This window comes from Ailuropoda melanoleuca, chromosome 13, assembly GCF_002007445.2.
Source record: "Ailuropoda melanoleuca isolate Jingjing chromosome 13, ASM200744v2, whole genome shotgun sequence".
Classification (NCBI taxonomy): Eukaryota; Metazoa; Chordata; class Mammalia; order Carnivora; family Ursidae; genus Ailuropoda; species Ailuropoda melanoleuca.
The window spans coordinates 74,203,840-74,225,833 of NC_048230.1; the positions used below are offsets into that span (position 1 = coordinate 74,203,840).

Genomic DNA, 21,994 nt, shown 5'->3' on the forward strand with positions numbered 1-21,994 from the left:
CCATTCAGCATTATTATTCTAAGGTCTTCCACAATGAAATGTGGGCATCTAGTTTATTCATTTTAACTTCTCCATAGTATTCAATTGCAGGACTAAAAATAGTTTATTTTTCCATTGCCCTATTACGTATGTTGTTTGTAATTTTTTTACTATGAAAAAAATGCTGTAATAAATATTCTCTACAACTCTTCTTGTGAGAAAGAAAAGAAGAAAAAGAAAAGAAAAAATAAATGAAATGGTCCTGTCCTCAAGTCTTGAGGCATGATGGACCTCCTTCCAACCGCGACTATGGAATATAAAAGTTTACATACAGCTTTCTGCAAATGACATTCAGAGTAGGGAAGGATGGCCTAAGTGAATGTTTTCAATCTGTGGTTTTGAAATCAAGTTATGGGTTGAAAAAAAGAAATATTAACTAAAAGAGAAGATAAAATATCAAAGTGCACATAATATGGACATTATTTCATGAAAAATTTTTTTTAGGATTTTATTTTAAGTAATCTCTACACCCAACGTGGGGCTTGAACTCACAACCCGAGATCGAGTCGCATGCTCCACCGACAGAACCAGCCAGGCGCCCCTACTGTATGTGAAACTTATGTTTTATACAAATACATACAACAAATTACATACTAGGTCCAATATAAAATTTCTTATTGTGGCTCTTGATGAAAAAAATGGAAAAACACTGGCCAAAACTATACCCAGAGCTCAGGGAAGAATTCACAAGAGTAATGTTTGAACTGGAGACAACGAAGACGCATGCCTGACCTCATGAGCAGCTCTGAAATGGGATGGATACTACATACTAATGGTACAATGGACAATATGTACTTGAATATGGGAGTCAGGAGGCAAGAACAGGAATAGGGGAAAGACATGAGGGATGGGGACCAGCAATAGCCAACGCATAGAGATGGGACAGTGAGGCTGGTTTAGGAAATGCTGAATGTACCTTTTAGCTTCTTAGAACGGGAGGAGGCGGCCGGGCTGGGAACGCAGATACAGCCGGGGGGCGGGGGCTTGAATGTTACGCCAAGGGCTTGTGATTACTTTACCTGGGGTCTGAGGTAGCGTTTTTCTCCCAAATGGCAGATCAAGAATCAAGAACTCACATTACTGAGACATAACGAGAGTTTTTTAAAAAAAAATTAAGTAGAATAGAGTCAGAGTGTACCATACATGAGGACGGGCAGTGTTTTGTGAAACTTTTGAAATATGTAATTGAAACTATATTTCTATCTACCTATCTATTATTCTGGGTTGTTTAAGTAATCTCTGAGCCTCATGTGGGGTTCAAACTCACAGCCCCAAAATCAAGAGTCGCGTGCTCTACCAACTGAGCGAGCATCATTCGTCTGGGTTTTGATGTAAAAGGCATTTTTTACTGAGGACTGTGATAAAAAAAAGTTTGAAAGCTACTGGTCAGAAGTCATAGAAGGCTTCTAACCAGGGAAAGAAACGACACTAATGAAAAGCCTGCCATTAACCTCCTCGATGACAAAGCAATTCTGAACCACTTAGAGGCAATTCACCCTTCAAGGGGTCCCGCTATCTTTTCTGTACTACATGCGGGGCTGTCTTTGCAAATGGCTTCCTGAAGGCTTCAAAGCACACACTACTAAGGAACACACTAGCAATCTCGATTTCTCCCTGGGCATTTTCTTCCTTTAATTTTTTTTTTCTTTTTGAGGGAGGGGTATCCTTAAAGAGGAGGAAGGAGGAAAATGAACTATGTATAACATATTATATATATACACAAGGATTTCAAAGCTACCTTCAAGGATTTTTTTTTTTTAAGTACATTACCCACAATGTGGGGCTCAAACTCATGACCCTGAAATCAAGAGTCGCATTCTCTACTGACTGAGCCAGCCAGGCGTCCTGAAAAAATCTTTTAAAGATTTTAATTAAACTTTTTTATTTTACGATCACTGCAGATTCATATGCAGTTGTAAGAAACAATAGAGATCCCATGTACCCTTTAACCGGTTTCCCCCAATGGTAACACCTTGCATAGCTACCGCACAGCCTGTCACCAGCAGGAAGGTGACAACGATACAATCCATGATCTTACTCAATTTCCCCAGTTCACACGTACTGATGCACGTGTGCCTGTGAGTTCAGTTCTATGCAATGTTATCACGTACAGATTTGTGTAATCAGTACCACAGTCAAGATAGAGAACAGTTCTATCACAAGAATCCCTGGTACTGTCCTCTAAGAAGCCTTTTATTTTAAAGATTTTATCTTTAAGTAATCTCTACACCCAATGTGGGGTTCAAACTCACAACCCTGAGATCAAGAGTCACATGCTCTACCCACGGAGCCATCCAGGCACCCCTAAATCCTAATACTCTATTACCACGGAGGTCTTCAAGTTCTTTACCCAGATCTAAGGCAAGAACTAGGTTCCCAAGGTCAACTGAAGAGTCCAGTGAATCCCACTACTCACACTGTAAGAAACACTTGAGGGACATGTTTATTCTTGGTGTACCTGACACTTACATGATAAATATGACTATGTAAAAACTGCTAAAGCATATATAAAATTTAAAAAAGAAACACAAAACAGCAGAAGTATTATGATCACAATCTGTTAAAAATCTGTATCTAAGGGGGTGCCTGGGTGGCTCAGTCGGTTGGGCATCTGACTCTTGATTTCGGCTCAGGTCATTATCTCAGGGTCCTGGGATCCAGTCCCACATCAGGCTCTATGCTTAGCTGGGAGTCTGCTTGAGAGTCTCTTTCCCTCTCCCTCTGCCCCTCCCCCCACTTGCCCACACACTCTCTCAAATAAAGATAATAAACAAATCTTTAAAAAAATCTTTATCTAGGGGGCGCCTGGGTGGCGCAGTTGTTAAGCGTCTGCCTTCTGCTCAGGATGTGATCCCGGTGTTCTGCTGGGAGCCTGCTTCTTCTTCTCCCACTCCCCCTGCTTGTGTTCCCTCTCTCGCTGGCTCTCTCTCTCTGTCATTAAATAAAATCTTTAAAAAAAAAAATCTTTATCTAGGAATATGTACACATGATAGTTTGGGAGGTAACGGGGGCCATGCAGAAATTTACAATCTGCAACAGTACAGTGGTGGGCTACACTGTTTTCCCTTTTGTGTGTTTAAAGTACATGTAAGTAGTTAAACAACTGGACTGGGTTTCTGGGGTCGCAGGATGATACCAGAGAGGGCTGAGGGTGTAGATACAATGCTCAGAGTGTACCTTGCAGCTGACAGTTCCTAGAGGACTGGATGGCCAGATGGAGACGGACCTTTCTCCTCTGCTTCCCTGTAAGCAGGCTGAATAAAGGGAAGTGCAAGGGGGAGGGCTGAGAAGGGATCCAGACATAGGGTGATAAACCATGCGGTCTTTCCAGGACTGACGGGTTTCCCAGAATGTGGAACTTTCTGTGCTAATACCAGAAAAGTTCCAGGCCAACGGGGACAAGTTGGTCATCCTATCTGGAAGGTTTCTATCTGCACTTCCTTGGAACGTGAAGCAGCTAAGTAAACCTTTTGTGGTTGAGGCCTCAGGACATAGGGGCAGGGAGGTGTGGAGTGATGATTTAGAAAAGAGTAAGGTGACCATGACACTTTCTGAACACCTGAGCATCCATCTTCCTTTGGCCCAAAAAGAAGTTGCCACAGATGAGTTACAAAACCCGATTTTTGAGTCTCACAAAAATGTAATGGGAAGTAATTCTGGCAGATACACATATTTTAAAGACTAGGCTCAAACAGGTTACAGAGGAAAAAAAAAAAGAAGAAAAGATTACCTGTCAAAAAAGAGAAAAGCATTTAACCTCAAAGAGTGGGTGGAATACCAATGCACTGAGCAATTTTATAAATTGGGCACTTCAGCTTTTAAAGAAGTACAATACTTCTTATAATTTCTAAATTGAGTTACTTGTCCATCCATGAAAAAAATGTGACTTGTGTTCATTCTTCTTAGAGCTGGTTAAAATGAAAGACAGCTGTCCCAGCACATCCCACACAGTCATCCACCAGTGAGAGGTGTGCAGAAGACCAGAACACAGGTGTGCACCCAGCAAAAGCTTGCAATCCTATATCCCGGAGCCCAGTCACCCTTCAATGGCTTAATATGTGCAAGGCACTCTGCTGGGCACAGCCAGACACAACTTTTACTCTTAAGAAACTCAGAGGCTCAACTCAAGGTACAGTCTCAAAACAAGGAGATGAACAAAGGGCCCTAATACCATTTACTCATCACCTTAACAGCAGGGTCAGCAAATTCTATGGGAACCCAGGTGAAGCAGCCATCTTCTTCACGCATAAACCTGACCATTGGACCTTATTCCATCTGTTCTAGCCTCTCTCTTTCATGCTCAACTCATCTGACTACTGGACCCTTTCCTCAACATGTAAGTCTCTTTTGCCCTCAACAGCCCCCTCAAAAAACCTTGCCGTGGTGCTGAGTTTTTCTTAGTGTTGCCAATTTAGGAGATAAAAATAAAAACTGCCCACTTAGATCTAAAAATCAGATAAACAATGGATTTTTTCTTTTACTCTAAGGGTGTCCTATGTACTCTTTGTGACATATGCTATAAAATTATTTATTGCACATTCAGCAAACTAAGAACAGAAAGGAATTCCCTTAACATGATAAAGGTATTCTTGAGAAACCCACAGCTAATATATATAATGGTGAAAGACTGAAAGAGTCCCCCATAAGATCAGGAACAAGAGAAGGATGCCTACTTTTACCACTTCTATTCAATTTCATAAAAGAAGTTCTAGCCAGAGCAAGTAGGCAAGAAAAAGAAATAAAAAGGTCTCCAGAGTAGACAGAAAAAGCAAAACTACCTTTATCCATAGATTATATGATCCTATATATAGAAAATCCTAAAGAATCAACACACACACAAACTATTACAGCTAATAAAAGAATTAGGCAAAAATGTTTCTAAACATTAGCAATGAGTAATTCATAAAGACTTTAAGATAAAAATTCCATTTACAGTGGCATTAAAAAGAATAAAAATACTTAGGAATAACTGTAACTGGGGAGGTGCAAGACTTGTACACCGAAAACTACAACACGCTGCTGAAAGAAATTTAAAAAGATCTAAATAAATAAAAAGACATCTCCTGTTCACGGATTAAAGACTCAGTATTGTTGGGGAGCCTGGGTGGCTCAGTCGTTAAGCGTCTGCCTTCGGCTCAGGGTGTGATCCCAGAGTTCTGGGATCAAGCCCCACATCGGGCTCCTCAGCTGGGAGCCTGCTTCTTCCTCTCCCACTCCCCCTGCTTGTGTTCCCTCTCTCGCTGGCTATCTCTCTCTGTGTCAAATAAATAAGTAAAATCTTAAAAATAAAATAAAATCAGGCTTTCTTTAAAAAAAAATAAATAAAAAATAAAAATAAAAAAATAAAGACTCAGTATTGTTAAGATTAAAGATGCTAGGGGTGCCTTGCTGGCTCGTTGGTAGAACATGTGACTCTTGATCTCAGGGTCATGAGTTCAAGCCACATAGATGATAAGCACCTCAGTCACTAGGGAAATACAAATCAAAACCACAATGAGATACCACTTCACACTCATTAAGATAGCTATTTTTAAACAAACACAAGGAAAATAAGTGTAAGCAAAAACACGGAGAAAGTGTAATCCTAATACATTGGTGTTGGAAATGTTAAATGGCATAGCAACTGTGGAAATGGTCAGCAAGGAGTGCTTGGGTGGTTCAGTCAGTTTAGCCTCTGCCTTGGGCTTGGGTCGTAATCCCAGGGTCTTGGGATCGAGTCCCATGTCAGGCTCCCTGCTCGGCAGGGAGCCTGCTTCTCCCCCTCCCTCTGCATCTACCCGACTAGGCTCTCTCGCTCTCAATAAATAAAATCTTAAAAAAAAAAAAAAGTTTGGCAGTTCCTCAGTAAGTTAAATATAGCATTAATACACAACCCAGCAACTTCACTCGTAGGTATATACCCAAAGTACTGAAAACAGGAGCTCAAACAAAAACATGCACATGAGTGCTCATAGCAGCACTATTCACAACAACCAAAACGTGGGAAAGACGGGGTATGTCCACACAATGGACTATTATTTAGCTATACGTCATGAAGTGCTGGTACAAGCTGTAACATGGGTGAATCTTAGTAACATTATACTAAGTGTTAAGAAGCCACATACAAAAGGTTATATACTACAGAATTCTACTTTTTGGAAATATCTAGAATAGGCAAATCCACAGTGACAGAAAGCAGATTAGTAGTTGCCAGGGTCTGGGGGGAGGGAGAAACGTGGAGTCACTGCTTAATGAGTATATGGAGTTTTCTTTTGGGGTGAAAAAAATGTTCTTGACCTAGACAGTGGTGATCGGTTGCACAACAGCTTCAATGTACTGCCACTGACTTGCACCCTTAAAAAAATGGTCAATTTTATCTATTTTACCACAAAACATTATCCATTACTTATCTGAAATTCAAACTCAACTAGACATTCTGTATTTTATTTGGCAATCCTAGCCCCACTCTATCCTGCTCAAGGTTCCCCTTCTCTTCAAAGGTTCTTAAGGAATTGCCTTAACATTTGCAACCCAGTCCCTAACTCTCAACATTCAACAGGTGTGCAGTCTGGTTTATGCCCTGACAATCCAATTCAAACTGCTATTGTTAATGTCATCAGTGATGTCCAAATTGCCAAATTTACTGGAAATTTTTGGTTCTTGTCATAAACGCTTTCTCCCTAGCAACTGACATGGTGCAAAATCTTTTCTATTTTCTTTTCTTTTTTTTTTTTTAAGATTTTTATTTATTTGAGAGCAAGAACACATGAGCACAAGCGGGGGTGGGGGGGCAGAAAGAGAGGGAGAAGCAGACTCCCTGCTGAGCCGGGAACCAGATTCAGGGCTTAATCCCAGGACTCCAGGATCATGACCTGAGCCGAAAGCAGCCGATTAACCAACTGAGCCACCCAGGCACCCCAAATCCTCTCCTTTTTGCAATACTCTCCTTTCCCCTTGGCTTCTGTGCAGTGTAAGGTTAATTCGGCAGGTTTGGAGTGTTCAAAACCTGCACGGTCTAAAAAATCTGGCCCTTTGCCAGCTCCTTGGGGATAATCTCTAAGCCCTTGGAACATCCTTCCTGTTAAGACTGTCTGCATACACCTGAGACCTTGGCCACACCAGACAGCTTACACTACCACTGTGATTTATGGTGGGAGCCTTGGGCCACGTCAGTTGGACCTCTGAAGGGGGCAGGGCCTGAATAACTAAGGTTACCCACGTGGGCACTCCATGCCTACATGACTGACCCAATAAAAAGTCTGCACAGGCTCAGGTGAGCTACCCTGATTGGCAGTATCGGTAAATGTTGGCAAACATCGTTGCTGGGATGAAATTAAGAGCTGCCCATGTGACTCCACTGAAGAGGACAACTAAAGCTTGTCCCTGGTCTTTCCTAGACTCTATACTATGTGCCTCTTTCCTTTGCTGATTTTAATCTGTATCTTTTCACTGTAATAAACCATAACTGTGAGTATAGCAGCTTTTACGAGTTCTGTGAATCCTTCTAGTGAGGGGGGTTTGGGGACCCTTGACAAACTTGTTACCATTTTCCCTAAGTCTGATTATCTCTTTTTTTTTGTCTTTACCGCTGGATCCCCTTTGCTTTGCCCTCCCTCTAAATGCTGGTATTCTACTCTCGGTTATCTTTTCTCCTCTGCTCCCCAACCTGCAATAACGTCCTTCCCACCGATCCCAGGCAATTTCATTCACTTGTGGCTCTGACTGCCACCTGCCCTCATCCCCATTTGAGACTCCGGCCTGGATATTTCTGCCTGGAAGCTCATCTTAGCATGCCCAGGTCAGATTAACCCTCTACCCAGACACCTTTCCTACTCTGGTTCCAATTTTAGTTGCTGACTCCATATCAATATAGTGGGCACTAAAATCCTCATTCCCAGGGCGCCTGGGTGACTCAGTTGGTTAAGTGTCTGCTTTTGCCTTCGGCTTGAGTCATGGTCCCAGGGTCCTGGGATTGAGCCCCGTGTCCGGCTCCCTGCTCAGTGGGGAGCCTGCTTTTCCCTCTTCCTCTGCAGCTCCCCCTGCATGTGCTCTTTCTAATAAATGAATAAAATCTTTAAGAAAATAAAACAAAATCCTCATTCCCTAATCAACCAATTAACAAGTCTTGCCTTTTTCTCCTTCCAAACACCTCTGAAACTCTGACTCTCCATTCCCATTCTGGCCCTCATTAGCTCTCACCCGAGCTCTTGCACACATTTGTGAGATGTTCTCCCTCATGTATCACATGCATCCCCGCCCACCAATCCAGCTCCATCCTTTTTACCTAACAGTTCCAAAACATGAATCTGCCCAATTATTCCTACTTAAACTCCTTCAGAGGCACCCCAGCCCCTGCAGACTTAGGCTCTTTAGCAACACTGTAAGTTGTGACCCGGATCTGCTCTCTCCACCCCCACACTCTGCCTTCTTTCCACCCCAACTCTCCAGCAATGCCCAACCAGTCTAAACCCCCAGACCTATACTCACTAAACATCATCACCGTGCCACGGCCCATTCTAGGCACTGTAGATAAATTGTTAACTAGACGCAGTTCACTCAAAGGGCCATCATCCAACAGGGAAACCAGGAAGTAAAACAGAGTAATTTCTGATCCTGCTCAGTGCCGCAAGGAAAACGAAGCTGAAGATGACAGACCACGATCACAAGCCAACAGGAGTACAGTTTGAGCATGCACAGGGAAGTGGCCTTTGAGAGGAAACCTGAATAATGGTGGGAGGGATCCTTTTTAAAATTCTCAGACCCCACATGTTTACAAAGGTTACTTGTATTAAGTTGCTTACATATATACAGGACCCATATACATAGAATCTACATATACAATCTCTTTAGCTTGTGGCCCCTATACAACCAAACCTGAAGCCCACTAGACTTCCTGTCATGGGAGGTGATGCATTTCCTTCTCGTCTGAGCTGCTTTTCATGAAACACATTCTATCTGGTCATCAGATTTGGGAATCACTGGCCCAGGAGGCATTCATTTAACTCTATTCTTCTAAGTCCAATTTTAGGGAGAAAATATCTAGGGGGAAGGGTAGGAGGAGAGTTTATGCAAGAGAAGTAGAAATGCAGAAGAGGGAGGCTAGGGGACGACCTTACGCTAATTCTGAAACGGCTCTTGTAAACAAGAAGAACCAGCAACTAAGGACAACCAACCAAATCTAAGTAAGACTTTAAAGGGAGAAGAAAAATGCATGAGGGAAAAAAATCCTCAAATGTAAATGAAGCTAAAAGATTCTTATTTTACTTTATTTATTTTTTAAGTAGGCTCCACACCCAATGTGGGGCTTGAACTCGTGACCCTGAGAGCAAGAGTCACATGCTCCAGCGACTGAGCCAGTCAGGTGCCCCGAAAGATTCTTATCTTAAAGTATATGAAAACCATTTTTTTAAAATCGGCTTGACTGGGGCGCCTGGGTGGCTCAGTTGTTAAGCATCTGCCTTGGCTCAGGGCGTGATCCCGGTGTCCTGGGATCGAGTCCCACATCAGGCTCCTCGGCTGGGAGCCTGCTTCTTCCTCTCCCACTCCTCCTGCTTGTGTTCCCTCTCTCGCTGCTGTCTCTCTGTCAAATAAATAAATAAAATCTTTAAAAAAAAAAAATTGGCTTGACAATGTCTGACTACCCTTTTATCTTAAAAATTTAAAATCATCGTGAGGTAAGGATAGTCAAGAGAGTAAAGAAAAATATGACAGGAATTGCTTGAAAATAGGGCACATTAAGAAGTTTATTAGTCACCTGTACAAATTAGCAGTAACTGGTACCACTGGGCCAGGTTACAATTAATTCACAGGAACACGAACTTCACTCTGCCATAGACAAGACCACAGCTAAGTCTCCTCAACGGAGGATTTTATTACCAAAGCTATATTCTGGCTTTTGTAACGGTTTCTCAACATCTCATAGAGCTTGCCTCTACAGCATTTATGAGTAACACTGTCCCTGAAAGCCCTTCAGAGAACAGAGGTGAACACCTTCTCATGGAGGAACATCAGCTTTTCTAAGCGAGTTCGTTTCAGGAGCGGGAGCCACTCCCAGTGGAATAACTCTACCACGTGGTATCCGAGCCGATTCAACTGCCGCCTCTTCATACTGTGCAGTCCAAGCAGATCCCTGGTACCATAGCAGTACTGGTTCTTGTTTGTCACCTGAATAGCCAGTTTCACTTGTGGGGCCTGCATGCAGGCTGGGGGATGAGGGCCCGCCGACTCCATGGCCTCCAATCTGTCTGCCACACTACAAGGGGAGCTCCCCAAATGTATGGCTGCCTTCTCTAATTCCCTTGCCTGCTGCTCGGTCTCTGACTCAATTTCCCCCTGGAAATGTCCTCTTGATTTCCCTCTTAGTAGTTGATTCATCAAATCATCTGTAAGGCTGACTCCCACATGCTTCAGCCTTAATTTGGCTTCATCTTCAGTTGGTATGGCTTCTTGGTTAAATGGTAATGGCTTCATGTTAACGTCAAGCTGGACCTCTAAGTCAGAAGATCGGGAATGAGGCAAAATCATATGGTGTTTGATGTACTGGGGCCCACCCAACATGTTCTCAAGTAAAAAGAGAGCTTCTAGGAATTCAGGCTTTGAGCACATATCCTTCCTTGCTAAATTCCACACCATTTCCAACCCCTCTTGCTGAAGGTGAGCACTAAGACGATTGCCTCTGTAATCTAGACACTCGATGCCAACTGTACCATCAAGAGTATACAACTCCTTAGTGAGTTCAAACTTACTTCTCTCCTGAGCTAACCTGATGAACTCCGGACTCAAAGCAAAGTTGATGAGCTCTAATGGGAAGTACTCAGAAAATGCCAGGCCCAGCAAGCAGGTGAGCAGGTGTTCTGGGTATCGATTGAACTCAGGCATCTTCCTGTGAATCTCATTTATCAGACTAGAATAAAACTCTTCTGTATTGGGTGGCTTATAATTCAGAGTTCCAAATGACCACAGAATCTTGGCTACATCTTTACTTCGACAGTATGACACCCTAGGAGGCAAAGAAGCAGCCACAGCATTCATTAGCCCTTCATCCAGGATGCGTAAGGCTGAGCAAGCAAGAGTCAGGTGCATGACACCCTGAACTCCTAGAAAAGGAATTCGGTGAGGAGCAACCTGGCCAAATTGCTTCATGAAATTTATGTGATCCACATGAGTGAAACGGAACATTTTAAGAATATTCACTAAGGCATAATTACTCAGATGCTGCATGTCAGCACAAGCCAAGTCTCCAAGTTTCCTCATGACATATTCAGAGAGACTACTACTTGATTTAAAGAACCCCAAACAGATTGTACCAATCTCCTCTAAATTGATCAAATCTATATACTTGAGAATCAACGATTCCAGTTTTTGCATGAGGTCTTGGGGTACCTGACGACTTTCACCTATAATATAAATTAAGTGAATCAGCTGGGACAAGGATAGATCTTTCCAGTGTAAATTCAGGTAACTAAAAAAGATTTTTAAAAACCGAGGTACTCTGCGGCCCAGGTACCGCCAGAGGTCAGCCACCAAGAGAAGCTGATTCAGACTCATCTCCCACACCTTACTGCAAAATCTGACCTCGTATACATCTAGCACTGAATGGGAGTGAGGGATTCCTAAACTGACAAAGGCTTTCAAAATACTGATCAGATCCGGGACATCAAAGAGCTGTATGTTTTTCACACTCTGCTGGCAGAGTAAAGCAAAGCTGCTACTGGACAGCACAACAGGGTGCCGCTCTGCAGGCAAAGAGCTCAGCTTACAGAGATACTCAGCAATGACTTGAGGCCGGAGATTATCTTGATCAACTGTGACTTTGTGCAAAATTAATTCACCTTCTGAAACAGAAAGGGGCTGGCAAGGCTCCGATCTGTTATAGCTGTGAAGCTGGTACTCCGGTCTTAGCTGCAGGAAACCTCGGGGGTCTTCAAAGGAATCAAACACTTCTATACCATCTTCAACAACTTTCGCGGCCCTGGGTGAGCCCCGCTTCAACGTGCTGGCCTCAGAAGCAGAAACCCTGCTGGATTCCGAACCTGGGAGGGCACGGCTGGTTGTCAGGAGCCTCCAAGAAGAGGAAGCGCTATGAATGTTCTCCACTTTTTTGGCAGGCGGGCAGAGGCTGCTGTGTTCTGGAGGGTCCTGTCCCCTCGGCCGGGCGCAGCTTCCCACATTCCAGTAGGTCACACTCTGGGTCGCACTGTAGGCAAAAGGATTGCAAAATGCTCGATATCCTAAAGGTTTTAACAACTTGAGGGTGGCCACCGTGCTGGCGTCAGTACGGATCGTTCCGGCAGTCAGAACACAGTCCTCACAGGTTTGTCCAGGCAATTTCTTGTTTACATGGTGCTTGATTAGAGCTGGACGGGGAGGTGTTCCACAGAAACTGCCTGGAAATCTTCGGCATATCGCAAGAGCCATGGGTCACAAATGACTGGGCCAGAATTGGTGCCAGATACTGAAAAAAGGGTAGATGAAGAATAAGTGGCTTCCACCTATCACGATACCAAAACGTACACATTTTAAGAAAGGGATTAAGCTACACTGCTGTCCACACAAGTTAGTTCCATGCTAGTGAATGCCCAAACCACAAGACAGCACACAGCAAGGATAAACGCCTTCTCCTTGATATCAAGGTGTGAATAAGAATGTCGGCAGAAGCTGCTGTACTAACATCGAAGGTAAAAAGTGGGATTTGGTGTGAGGTTTAATTAATTATGCCCACAATAACCCTCCTTGTTCCTCAAGCTTTTGATTACGGGATTGTGTCCTAATGCACTCCTACACCTTTTAGAAGATGCCTCTTCTCTCCAGGAGGCTTATCAGATATTGACTGAACCGCTATCACAGAGCAGTCACGCAGCTGGAACATACACTCAAAAACTCACTTTGGTGGGAGAAGGCAGAAGGCTGATGAGCTCCGCTCATTGTCAATTCACAGGTGGGAAGCAAAAAGCATCTCGAAGTTGGGCTCAGGGTTTGGGGAACACCAGTTCACGTGCCTGCCCTGCTGACGCGCAAGGGAGCAGCACGGGTCTCCTCTGGGGGCAGCTCAATAGCAGTGCTGCCAGCGAGTCAGGTGCTGACTACCCTGCCTCTGAGCAGCGCAGGTCCCACTGCCCCCCACGGCAGAAACCACGAGAGGCTATGACACTGACTCTGCTATACTCCTGCTTTCTCTGAAGGCTTTTAGCGTTCCTTCCACTTGAGAAATGCCAAAGCCTGACGAGCAAAGCCCAGCGAGCCCTGAGCTGCCAGGAAGTGGACCAGATAGGGTTGTTGCTGCACATGACCCTTTGCAGGTTCTGAGGGCACCAGAATGACTTTCTGAAATCCCCGCCCAACTCCCGAGTCAGCCCCTTCCCTCCAGAGCCCACAGCAGGAGAACCAGGCAGCCACAGAGCAGGCCAGGGGCTTTGTTCGGGCAGTCCAGCTATACAGGCTTCTCTGGATGGCAGGAATGTATGCTCTAATTTATTTGTGAACCAGAGTAGGGTTCTATCACATTAAATCTTTAGACACTTAGCTCTTTACTGTGGCCTGTGGACCATTCTGTCTACTAAGCTGCAATCTATGGGTCCAGACATCACAGACCAGGTGTCAGCAAGCTACAGTCCACGGGTCCAAACCCACCCCTCCACCTGTTTCTTAGGTAAAGTTTTATCTGAACATAGCCGGGCCACACATCATGCATTGTCTATGTCTGCTTTCTCACCAGAAGAGCAGAACTGAGCAACTGTGGCAGAAACTATATGGCCTGCAACGCATAAAATATTTACTACATGGCCCTTTACAGAAAGAGTTTGCTATAGACCATAAGCTTATTCCTTTGAATGCAGATGGCCAACTTTTTAAAAATTAGAAAACATTAGGAAAATAGTACTGAAATAACTTTTCCTTTAATAGTTAGAGATAACTGAAGATTTATGCCTCAAAATAGCCACAAGGAATCTCAACCAATATCGCACCACAGGCAGGGCAGGAACAAAACAGAAAACAAGTAATAGAACTCTCCAGCTGAAAGAATAGGGCTTTTTTTTTTTTTTAAAGATTTTTGTATTTATTTTTTGCAGGGAGAGGGAGGAGGGAGAGGGAGAAGAGAGAGGGAGAAAGAGAGAACGTGAGCGGGGGGGGGGGGGGGGGGGGGGGGCAGAGTGAGAGGCAGAGACTCTCAAGCAGTCTCTACACTTAGCGCAGAGCCCAGTGCGGGGCTCCATCTCACAACCCTGAGATCATGACTTGAGCCAAACCAAGAGTCCAACGCTTATCCAACTGCGACACCAGGGTGCCCCAAAAGAATAGGGCCTTTAAGAAGACCTGCTTTAGAACCTGGAATCTATATTTGGCTCAAAAAATTTGCAACTAAAGCCATAAACTGTTCAAATCTGTAGACCTTCATCTCATCTTGGGAACTAGTTTGAAATAACAACAACAAAAAAAGACAGAACATTTTTTTACAAAGTAACTGTGCTCTAAAGAAAAAACTGGGGCACCTGGCTAGCTCAGTTGGTAGAGTGTGCGACTCGTGATCTCGGGGGTTTTAAGTTTGAGCCCCATGTTGGGTGTAGATTACTTAAAAATAAAAAATCTTAGAAAAATAAACAAATAAAAGCAAAAAACTGAAAACAATCCAAATGTCCCCCCAGAAGGAGAGGGCTGGTTCACAGGATAAGTGCGTGGCAGGCATCAACATGAGAAAAAGCACATACAAATATTCAGTGGAACAAACAGAACACAAGTGAGTGCCATCACCTAAAATGTTTATATAAAGCAAAGTTAACAACACAGCTTTTTGGTTATATCTCTGATAAATTAACATTCCCCATTTTATTGGCACTGAAAATGTTAATACAGAAGAGTATATGGATTAATTTAACAAATTACCTTTATAAATAATTTTAAAAGCACATTAAATAACTTAAATTACTTCACTAAATACTACCTAAAAGTATTTAACAAAATTACTGTGCATGGTCCTCAAATGAACAAAAGAACCATTTCCTTGAACATCAATGTTTGAATGGTATCGATTCTGTATTTTGAATTAACATGGCCCTTTTTGATTTGCAAAAATACAGATTAAGGGATCCCTGGGTGGCTCAGTCGGTTAAGCGGTTAAGAGTCTGCCTTGGCTCAGGGCATGATCCCAGGGTCCTTGGATCAAGTCCCATACCAGGCTCCTTGCTCAGCAGGAGCCTGCTTCTCCCTCTGCCTGCCGCTCCCCCTGCTTGTGCTTTCTCTCTCTCTCTCTCTGTCAAATAAATAAAATCTTAAAAAAAAAAAAAAAGAAAAAAACCCAGGTTAAGTCCCAAGTTGGAAAAAACAACAGCCACAATCATCTAAGGCCTCCTCTGTGCCANTTTTGAATTAACATGGCCCTTTTTGATTTGCAAAAATACAGATTAAGGGATCCCTGGGTGGCTCAGTCGGTTAAGCGGTTAAGAGTCTGCCTTGGCTCAGGGCATGATCCCAGGGTCCTTGGATCAAGTCCCATACCAGGCTCCTTGCTCAGCAGGAGCCTGCTTCTCCCTCTGCCTGCCGCTCCCCCTGCTTGTGCTTTCTCTCTCTCTCTCTCTGTCAAATAAATAAAATCTTAAAAAAAAAAAAAAGAAAAAAACCCAGGTTAAGTCCCAAGTTGGAAAAAACAACAGCCAAAATCATCTAAGGCCTCCTCTGTGCCAAACCTACTATACGCTTTTTATTTTTTGTTGTTGTTTTGTTTTTAAATTTTTTTTAAAGGTTTTTTTTTTTTGAGAGAGAGTGCGCACACACAAGTGGTGGGGGGAGGGAAAAGCAGACTTCCTGCTGCGCAGGGAGACCTACTGGGGGCTTGATCCCACCTGGGATCATTACTTGAGCCTAAGGCAGATTCTTAACCAACGAAGCCACCCAGGCGCCCCAATATATGCTTTTTATTTTTTTTTAAAGATTTTATTTATTTATTTGAGAGAGAGAGAGACAGTCAGCGAGAGAGGGAACACAAGCAGGGGGAGTGGGAGAGGAAGAAGCAGGCTCCCAGCAGAGGAGCCTGACGTGGGGCTCCATCCCAGAATGCCGGGATCACGCCCTGAGCCAAAGGCAGATGCTTAACGACTGAGCCACCCAGGCGCCCCCAATATATGCTTTTTAAATCTGCATTAGTTCCAATCCTTATCACCTCTCTGTAAGGTAGGTCTTATTACCTCTATATTGTGGATGAGGAAAAGGACACTTCACGAGATTAAGAAACCTGCTGAAGGTTACACAGCTAAGGGATGGAGTGGGGTTTGACATCAAAGACTGTCTGATTCCAAAATCCACATTGTGGGTATATTCCAGACAAGAAGAGGAGTCAGATTCCAGACAAAGAAGTGGGGAGGATCCTGAACAACCTATAAGATTTCCAGACGCCAGGGAACTGGAGGGTTAGAAATGGGCGAACTCAAAAGCCCCTCTCACCTCTAATTCGGGCAAACGTCATAGGTAGTGTTGTTCGGTTCCAGATCACTGCAATAAAGTGTCATAATAAAGTGAGTCAAAGGAATCTTCTAATTTCCCAGTGCACATAGAAGTTATGTTTACCCATATTGTAGTCTGTCAAATGTGCGATAGCATTATGTCTAAAAAACAACATACATATTTTAATTATAAAATACTTTATTGCTAAAAAATGCTAACCATCATCTGAGCTTTCAGCAAGTCATAATCACTGATCACAAATCACTATAATAAATACAATAATATTGAAAACATTTGAAATATTGCAAGAATTACCAAAATATGACACGGAGATAGGAAGTGAGCAAATGCTGTTGGAAAAATGGTACCAACAGACTTGTTCGAGATGGGGCTGTCATAAACCTTCAATTTTTAAAAACCACTCTGTATGTGAAGTGCAATGAAGTGCAAAATGAGCTATGCCTGTAGTCTAGGATCTGAGCTATCACTAAGGTTAGGTTATATCACTCACAAAAAGAACAGAGAAGAACTCAAAGACCTAAATCTACAGGAAGGAATGTGTTTACAAGATATCCCATCATCGAGGTAAGAAGTACCATAACTGAAGACCTGAAAGTTGGCAGGAGAGATAAGGCATCCGGAATTTAGGGCTCAACACAGGAGAGAAGCAAAAGGAAACTCCAGGATAATGAAGATCCCTAGAATAGAACTGTGAGCAGACATAAAGAGCAACCAGCTCATGCCAGAGGAGGTAAATATTACCAAGGAGAGGAGATTTATACTTCTGAGGAATAATCTGGGGACAGACAAACAATAGGTAGACAGAAAACCAAGCCAGTAACAACAGTGACAAAAATGATTAACTCCAGGAAAACACAAAAGTTGTGTAAGACAGAAAATGGTATATTATACTCCCTGCTCAGCTATGAATATTTATATAACCTTATTGATATAAGCCTTGAATATCAGCTTAACCAAAAATTATAAGCAAACTATATATGGAGGATGCAGGCAGGGGAAGAGGAACGGGGNGCGGGGGGGGGGGGCGCGCTGGGTGGCTGGGTAGTGAGGCCCAGAGCCTCAAAGCCCATAATAAAGAAGTCAAAGATTTTATACATATACTTCCTAGAAACAGCAACACAAATATATTGTTTAAAAATATATTGATAAATGCCAAAAGAAATAAAGAGTGGAGGGGTGCTTGGGTGGCTCAGTGGTTAAGCATCTGCCTTCGGCTCAGGGCGTTATCCCAGGGTCCTGGGATCAAGCCCCGCATCCGGCTCCCTGCTCCACTGGGAAGCCTGCTTCTTCCTCTCCCACTCCCCCTGCCTGTGTTCCCTCTCTCACTGGCTGTTTCTCTCTCTCTGCCAAATGAATAAATGAATGAATGACAGAAAGAAAGGAAGGAAGGAAGAAGGGAGAGAGGGAGGAAGGAAAGAAAGAAGAAGGAAAGAAAGAGTGGAAAGTGCCTCCACAGAACAAAAAAGGAGGGAAAAAGAAAGGAAATTAAAATTTAGTGTTAAAAGTTCCATCAGACTATTGGACTGTGTAAACCATGTCCAACTTTGACAAAAATTAAATTTGCCAAATGCATGTACTAACAGGAAATTAAGGTACTCTTTGAGAAGACAATCAGTGTTCAAAGAAAGTAACCTTAAGTTTCAAGGAAAATGTGGAAAAGTTTTTCTAGTCCAAGCAATTCCTACTGTCTGCAGAACTTCCTTATGGATGCCCAGTAACAGAAATGATGACAAAATAAGGAATCGTAGAAGCATGCAAAGCCAACTGCAAATGACAAGTAGGAGCTACTGACTTTTCCACCATGCAACTTTCAACCTAACTGTATAGACACCATATCTACATACACAGGTCTGAAACAGAGTCACTTCAGGAGCGTGGTCTTGAGTACTGTGGGGAAGGAAAGGAAAGAAACGAAGGGAAGATACAGAACCAATAAAGCAGAACAGTGAGGAGAAAAGGCACTGCAAAGGAGAGGTTGTCACGCTGTGTTTGCCCAGACAGAGAAAACACAGCTGAGTGAGTTAGCTCCTCCTTACTCAGGGACTCCCAGAGAATGCGTAAGAAAGATGGGAATACTATGAGATGGCCAATCAGTAACTCCTGACGCCTTCTCTAAGGGTTCAAAGACATGTGACATCAGCACAGAGCTCCCTTCCTAGTTTAAGTGTATAAACTTAACTACATGTATATTCTCCTCCCCATCTCCTCTTTAGGGGTCCTAACAAACCAGAATGGAGCCTCAGAGACCCCTGGCACTGCCCAACCACCCTGAATGATGTGATTTCACAGGAGTGAGGACTCTTACCTTTGTACCCTCCAGGTACAGGTCTGAGCAAAGCCAAATAGCTTCATTTAAACTATAGTCCAGGGCACCTGGGTGGTTCAGTCGGTTAAGCATCTGCCTTCAGCTCAGGCCACAATCCTGGAGTCCCAGGACTGAGTCCCACACTGGGCTCAGTGGGGAGTCTGCTTCTCCCTCTGTCCCTCCCCCTGATAATGTGTGCGCACGCGCTCGCTCTCTCTCAAAGAAATAAATAAAATATTAAAAATAAATAAACTATAGTCCAGAAGTTAGAGGAAGGGAGCCAGAGGGAGGAAGACAGCCATGCTAACTGTAGATTAAGTATATGACACTCTCAGCATATTCAATTCACCAGTTACTGGATCTCCTCTCTTAATTCTGATTTCCGTCCTTTTGCTATGTCCTGATAAAATTGCCACAAATAAATGGATACTTCAAATTCTAATCTTGTCTTAGTAAATAATTTGTTGAGTAACCCTGAGAATTAAAACAAAAAAATAAATTTCTCTAGGTTTTGAGAGTCTACAAAGCTTTAATGCCCCTGGTGAGGGCTTAGAGACTGACCTAAGGACCCTCAGCTATTAATGCAAATGCTAACTGGGCTAGACTCTTCCGTGCTTTGGTTTCCACACAGGAGCAGAGCTACGAGAGAGAGATCTACTACTACTATGAAGGTCAAACACTAGTGCTCAGGTGTTTAGGCCAAGGTAAGTGCCACCCAGAGTTAAGCCAAACCAAAACCAAGTCTAACAGCCCATCCCCTCCACTTTGCTCTAGTTTCCCCCCCCCCTTTTTTTTTTTTAAGAGAGAGAATCTTAAGCAGGCTCCACACCCAGCATGGAGCCCCACCCAGGCTCGATCTCACAACCCTAAGATCAGGAACTGAGCCAAAAGCCAAGAGTCAGACACTTAACCAACTGAGCCACCCAGGCACCCTCTAGTTTCCATTCTTATTGGAGAAAACAGCACATCAAAATTACCTGTAAAACTTTTTTTTTTCAGTTTATATAGCCCATTCCTCCCCTTCTCTAAGCCTCTGCTATTCCTCTATCAGAATGGCAAGAAGGGCCTGGGTAGATACAGTCTGACAAGACCCCACCGATGATTGTTAGAGCCGCCGCTCTTAAAGGATTCACAACACTCTGTCTTTAGAAAATCTCTGGGTTTAACAACAGAGAGGAGACACTCATGTACTCTCAGCCTGTCACAGTGGAGCTACTAAAGAAATCACCAAATCCTTGCAAGTAAAGAGAAATATCTACATCCAAAGTCATGTCAACTGGTCAACTCAACCAAATACTTGGTTTTATCTATTCTAGGTTTGCAAGGCTGAGCAGTATAGTTTTTCAGACAGTTGAAGGGGAAACTTCAGAATTCTCTGATATCAAAGTTGACTTATTTGCATGACGAATGACAAGACCCTGTTGGGAATCGGAAAAGTAAACCAATGAACAAGGAAGAAAACCATACTGTCAAATAAATTAGGCCTGCACAACTGCCAAAGGCCTCGCTTTCTCCGCTGTATTATGCAACATTGAGTCTTCAGATTTTATTTTGGTCTACAAAACAGCGAACTGTAGCGAACTCATCCTCCGCTTGCCTGAGGCCATTCAGAGCAGTAAGTTGTAGCATCTAGTTCTGGGAAAGCGGCTGTTCTTACTACTCACAAAATGTGAGCGAAGTGCAGAAAACAGGAATTAACATGCTAGCTGCAAAAAAAACTAGAGCACAGACCACCAGACACATTTACAAACACCTAAAGCACTTGGCTACCAGCTCCAAGGGATGAAGCACTATTCAAGGGTTTACAGTGAGTGAGCAACGAGGCATGGTCTGAGAAGTGGATGAGTAACTGGTATAAGGAGGGCCCAAAGCTCCCTCAGTCAGGACAGAAGAGCTGTGTCATGATTTGTACGGAAAGAGAAACGGCAATTACTTTTCTTATCTCTGGAGAGAAAACGGAGGAGGACAGCAATAATACCCAGGTCTGTACAACTAGAAACCGTCTGTTAAAAATGGGGAATAGGTATACATCGCATTGATAATTACTGAAGACTCGGGGTAACCCAATACTAAGCAAAATATTGTAGGATTTTGCGGCTCAAACTGTGGCCTGCGGACCAGCGGCATCAGCCTCACCTGGAAGCTGGTCAGGAATGCGTAACCTCGGACCCTACCGCAGACCTACAGCCTCAATCTCCAGATCCCCAAGTGATTAGCACGCACGTCAAAGTGTGATAAGAAGTGCGGCAAAACACCTCACTGCATTCTCCCAAAAGCCCCGCGAGGCAGGCAATAACCATCTCCGTCTCCCAAAAGAAAAGTCAAGGTTCAGACGAACCGTTTGCCCAAGGTCACAGAATTCTGGAGTGACGGGGTTGCCGAGATGCTGCCTAAAGCGGGCCTGCGAGGAGTCCGCAGCCGGGCCCGGAAGCGCGGAGCCCAGCCTCGGCGCGCGCCCGGCCCTGCGCCGCCCAGAACGGGAGAGGCGGGCCAAGGGCCAGGTAACCTCCTCCCCGGCCGCCGCCACTCACCTGAGCCTGGCGAACGCGGGCGCCGCAACACCAGACCCGGGATCCCGCAGGCTGCCGCAACACCACGACTCCTCCAGCAATACCTGGACCTCACAGCCCCACTTCCGACCAACTGCCCGCTACTTCCGCCTGCTGCGCTAGTGACGGGTGCGGCCGAGGCTCAAAAGACTCTGTCAGCGTTTTCCAAGGACGTTTTCCAGTAGAGGACGTTGCTAAGAGGACGCGGGAGTCTAGGACCTGCGGAGGGGAAACAGCGCGGTGGATGGGCCGCTCTGGAAGTCGCTGAGTAGCCGAGTCACTGGTTCTAATCCCAGACCGCCACTCAGGGTTTTATAGCCTTGGAGAAGTCACATCAACTATCTAAGCCTAGTTTCTCAACTGTGTGGTGAGGATAATCACGCATCTATAATAGAGATGCATCAATGAAGTGCTCTCAGGAGAAGAGTTAGTGATGGATAACCGAGCCTGTTAGGAGAAATGAATGTGAGAAGTTCGAGCTGGAGGAGGCCTGTGCTACGGCTGACTAGCCAGGGTCCTCATTTACCACCCTGAATAGAGGGGCTCACACCTGAGCCGCTATCAGCAAATAGGCAAGGAAGAGACCCTCCAGGAGGGCTTGGTCCCCAACTGCCGTTCTGGGGAGAATTTGAGCACTGCCGGTTGGGGTTTGTCATACCTTGTCAGT

The 21,994-nt window shown here is 44.1% G+C and overlaps 2 protein-coding genes across 7 annotated transcripts in view; both read right to left on the minus strand.

The window, feature by feature from the left end:
* The window catches only part of UBOX5 (U-box domain containing 5), a 37,918-nt gene extending 16,476 nt beyond the window's left edge, over nt 1–21,442 (minus strand). For 3 of the 5 annotated variants that reach the window (XM_034641897.1, XM_034641896.1, XM_002918772.4), the window contains exon 1: nt 21,310–21,442. The gene's annotated coding sequence lies outside the window, so the exon portion shown is untranslated. Of the gene's footprint in view, nt 1–11,849; nt 11,975–16,452; nt 16,501–21,309 lie in introns of those variants that run through there. The other 2 variants (XM_011224390.3, XM_034641895.1) reach the window with 2 other exon arrangements.
* FASTKD5 (FAST kinase domains 5) lies at nt 9,744–21,439 on the minus strand. 2 transcript variants are annotated; one of them, XM_011224392.3, is made up of 3 exons: nt 21,310–21,403; nt 16,453–16,500; nt 9,744–12,472 (listed from the first exon to the last, which is right to left on the minus strand). In XM_011224392.3, the coding sequence occupies exon 3, from the start codon at nt 12,433–12,435 to the stop codon at nt 9,988–9,990; it is 2,448 nt and encodes an 815-aa protein (XP_011222694.2). In that variant the 5' UTR covers nt 12,436–12,472; nt 16,453–16,500; nt 21,310–21,403; the 3' UTR covers nt 9,744–9,987. The 2 variants fall into 2 exon arrangements, with proteins under 2 accessions (XP_011222694.2, XP_002918841.2); XM_002918795.4 differs by lacking the exon at nt 16,453–16,500 and having other exon boundaries at nt 21,310–21,439.
* Nucleotides 21,443–21,994: the final 552 nt, after the last annotated feature.

Excerpts from the sequence above, each read along its gene's own strand:
- FASTKD5 (XM_002918795.4), bottom strand. The coding sequence starts at position 12,435 with ATGGCTCTTGCGATATGCCGAAGATTTCCAGGCAGTTTCTGTGGAACA.